General features: G+C 36.5%; 1 protein-coding gene across 1 annotated transcript in view; it reads left to right on the plus strand.

Annotated features, from left to right (window-relative positions):
- The first annotated feature begins 1,386 nt into the window (after positions 1–1,386).
- Positions 1,387–1,874, plus strand: part of LOC118328837 (pre-miRNA 5'-monophosphate methyltransferase) — a 2,085-nt gene continuing 1,597 nt past the window's right edge. The window contains exon 1 of the mRNA XM_035662753.1: positions 1,387–1,615. Within this exon, the coding sequence (XP_035518646.1) occupies positions 1,412–1,615 (204 nt within the window). The 5' untranslated portion in view covers positions 1,387–1,411. The remainder of the gene's footprint in view (positions 1,616–1,874) is intronic.

Below are 1,874 nucleotides of genomic sequence, written 5' to 3' on the forward strand. Positions count from 1 at the left end.
CACACACACACACACACTGTTGATGTGAAGCGCTATTAAACTCTCAGTCTGATATAAAGTCCATAAAGGTGAAGCCCTCTCTTGCAGCCCTCTCTTGCCTAAACAAGATAAAATATGTCCTTTATATTATTAAAAGTGCAGTTTAAACACTATTTTATCAACTTAACGCGTAAACTCAAGCTTGTGTCTCCTCTCAGAGCAAATACTTGGTTTTATTTTCTTACCTTTTATTTTAAAAAGCAAACACAGATGATCGTTGTTGTCTTCAATGTCAGCACGCCAGTATGCGAAGTTAGCACGCAAGCTAACTAACGTTAACCTTCGCTTTCGTAAGGTACGGGAAGCCGGAGGGGACTTTTTCGCTGCCTTTGACAAAACTGCGAGCAAAGTTTTTCACAGCGCCACCTACTGACCCGGAGTACAAACACTAATGTCCTCACTGTGGTTCACTGTATTGTAGTGAGCTAAAGTTCATTTTAATTTTATTGTAATATAATATAATATAATATAATAATAAATATAACGTTATATAATAATACATATATATAATACATTTTAATGCTGTCAAGCGGCTAATGTTGCTAATTAAAAACCGTTAATCGCAGTTAAGAGTACACTAACGGTAGTTCCTTAATCTGGACCTAAATTAAACTAACGTTACTTAACGTTAACATACGTGAACTAACTACTGAGTATTTTCATTTGATTTCGCTTTTTAGCACTTTTACTCTACATTACATTTCATAAATATTGTACTTTCTTCTCCACTACGTTTATCTGAAAGCTTCCGTTACTTTAACACAAGATTTTTTTGCATAGAAAACATGTTTTATAAAATACGAGGCACCGTTAACAGATAAAAGTAAGTCCAAGAGTGGACACAGTACTTTAAAGGCTTCTTACATATTAATGTTTTAATAATAGTAATCATATGAATTACTTTTGACACTAAATACATGTAGCTGATAATATATTAAAGAAGTATGTTGGAGTTGTTTTACTTGTAATTGTATTTTAACTTAAATTGTTTTATTGAGGCTCTGCATTTGAAACCTGAACCGTTAAACCGCTAAACAACCGCCAACCATAACCGTTGAGCTTTAGCCGCATTGTGTCGTCACTACCTGGTTACCATGGTTACCGGTGTCTGTTTTTAACACTGGTGGCAGTTAGTGCCTGTGAAAAACCAAAAACATATAACGTTAAGTTATAAAAAATGTTTTAATGTTGTATCTCGCATAATGAGGACATTAAAATATCTCCCCCTCAATCTCCATTTAACAAACTGAATTAAAACATAAAATAATCCTCATTAACTAAACCTACAAACTATCGAAGAATATAACAGTCCCTAATGTGACTGCAGCCCTTGTTTTCCACCCGGACATGTTTTGGAGACGGACACAATACAATGGCAACATGTTCGATAAGTGGCGACGCTGCTGATGAAATAAACGATCCAGGAGCCGCTCCTTATGGCAACTTCATCAACTATTACACCTTCAACCCTCCGGAGAACCGCTTGAGTCTGATTCCCGCCACACTCCTGCAGGATTTAGGTTACAGCGACGGTCCGCAGACCACCCTGATCCTGGACGTGGGCTGTAACTCAGGGGTGGGTCTGTGCACACTCTCAACATCAGACTAATACTTGGCTTGTTCTCTATAGTGCTAGAAAACTTCTCATGTTCATCACACACTAACTTGAAGTCATACCTGTCTTTTAGACTTAAGATAGTTCCTTTATTCATTCCCCTAAGGAGAAATTCATTGAGACAGCAGCAAAAGAGCAAAGCAGCGCAAAAAAACCCCCAGAAAACAAAGAATATCACAGTAAAATATTGCTAATATTATTAATATTAGAAGATATAAAA

This window comes from Morone saxatilis, unplaced genomic scaffold, assembly GCF_004916995.1.
Source record: "Morone saxatilis isolate NCDOM2014 unplaced genomic scaffold, NCSU_SB_2.0 Contig18, whole genome shotgun sequence".
NCBI classification, from domain to species: Eukaryota; Metazoa; Chordata; class Actinopteri; family Moronidae; genus Morone; species Morone saxatilis.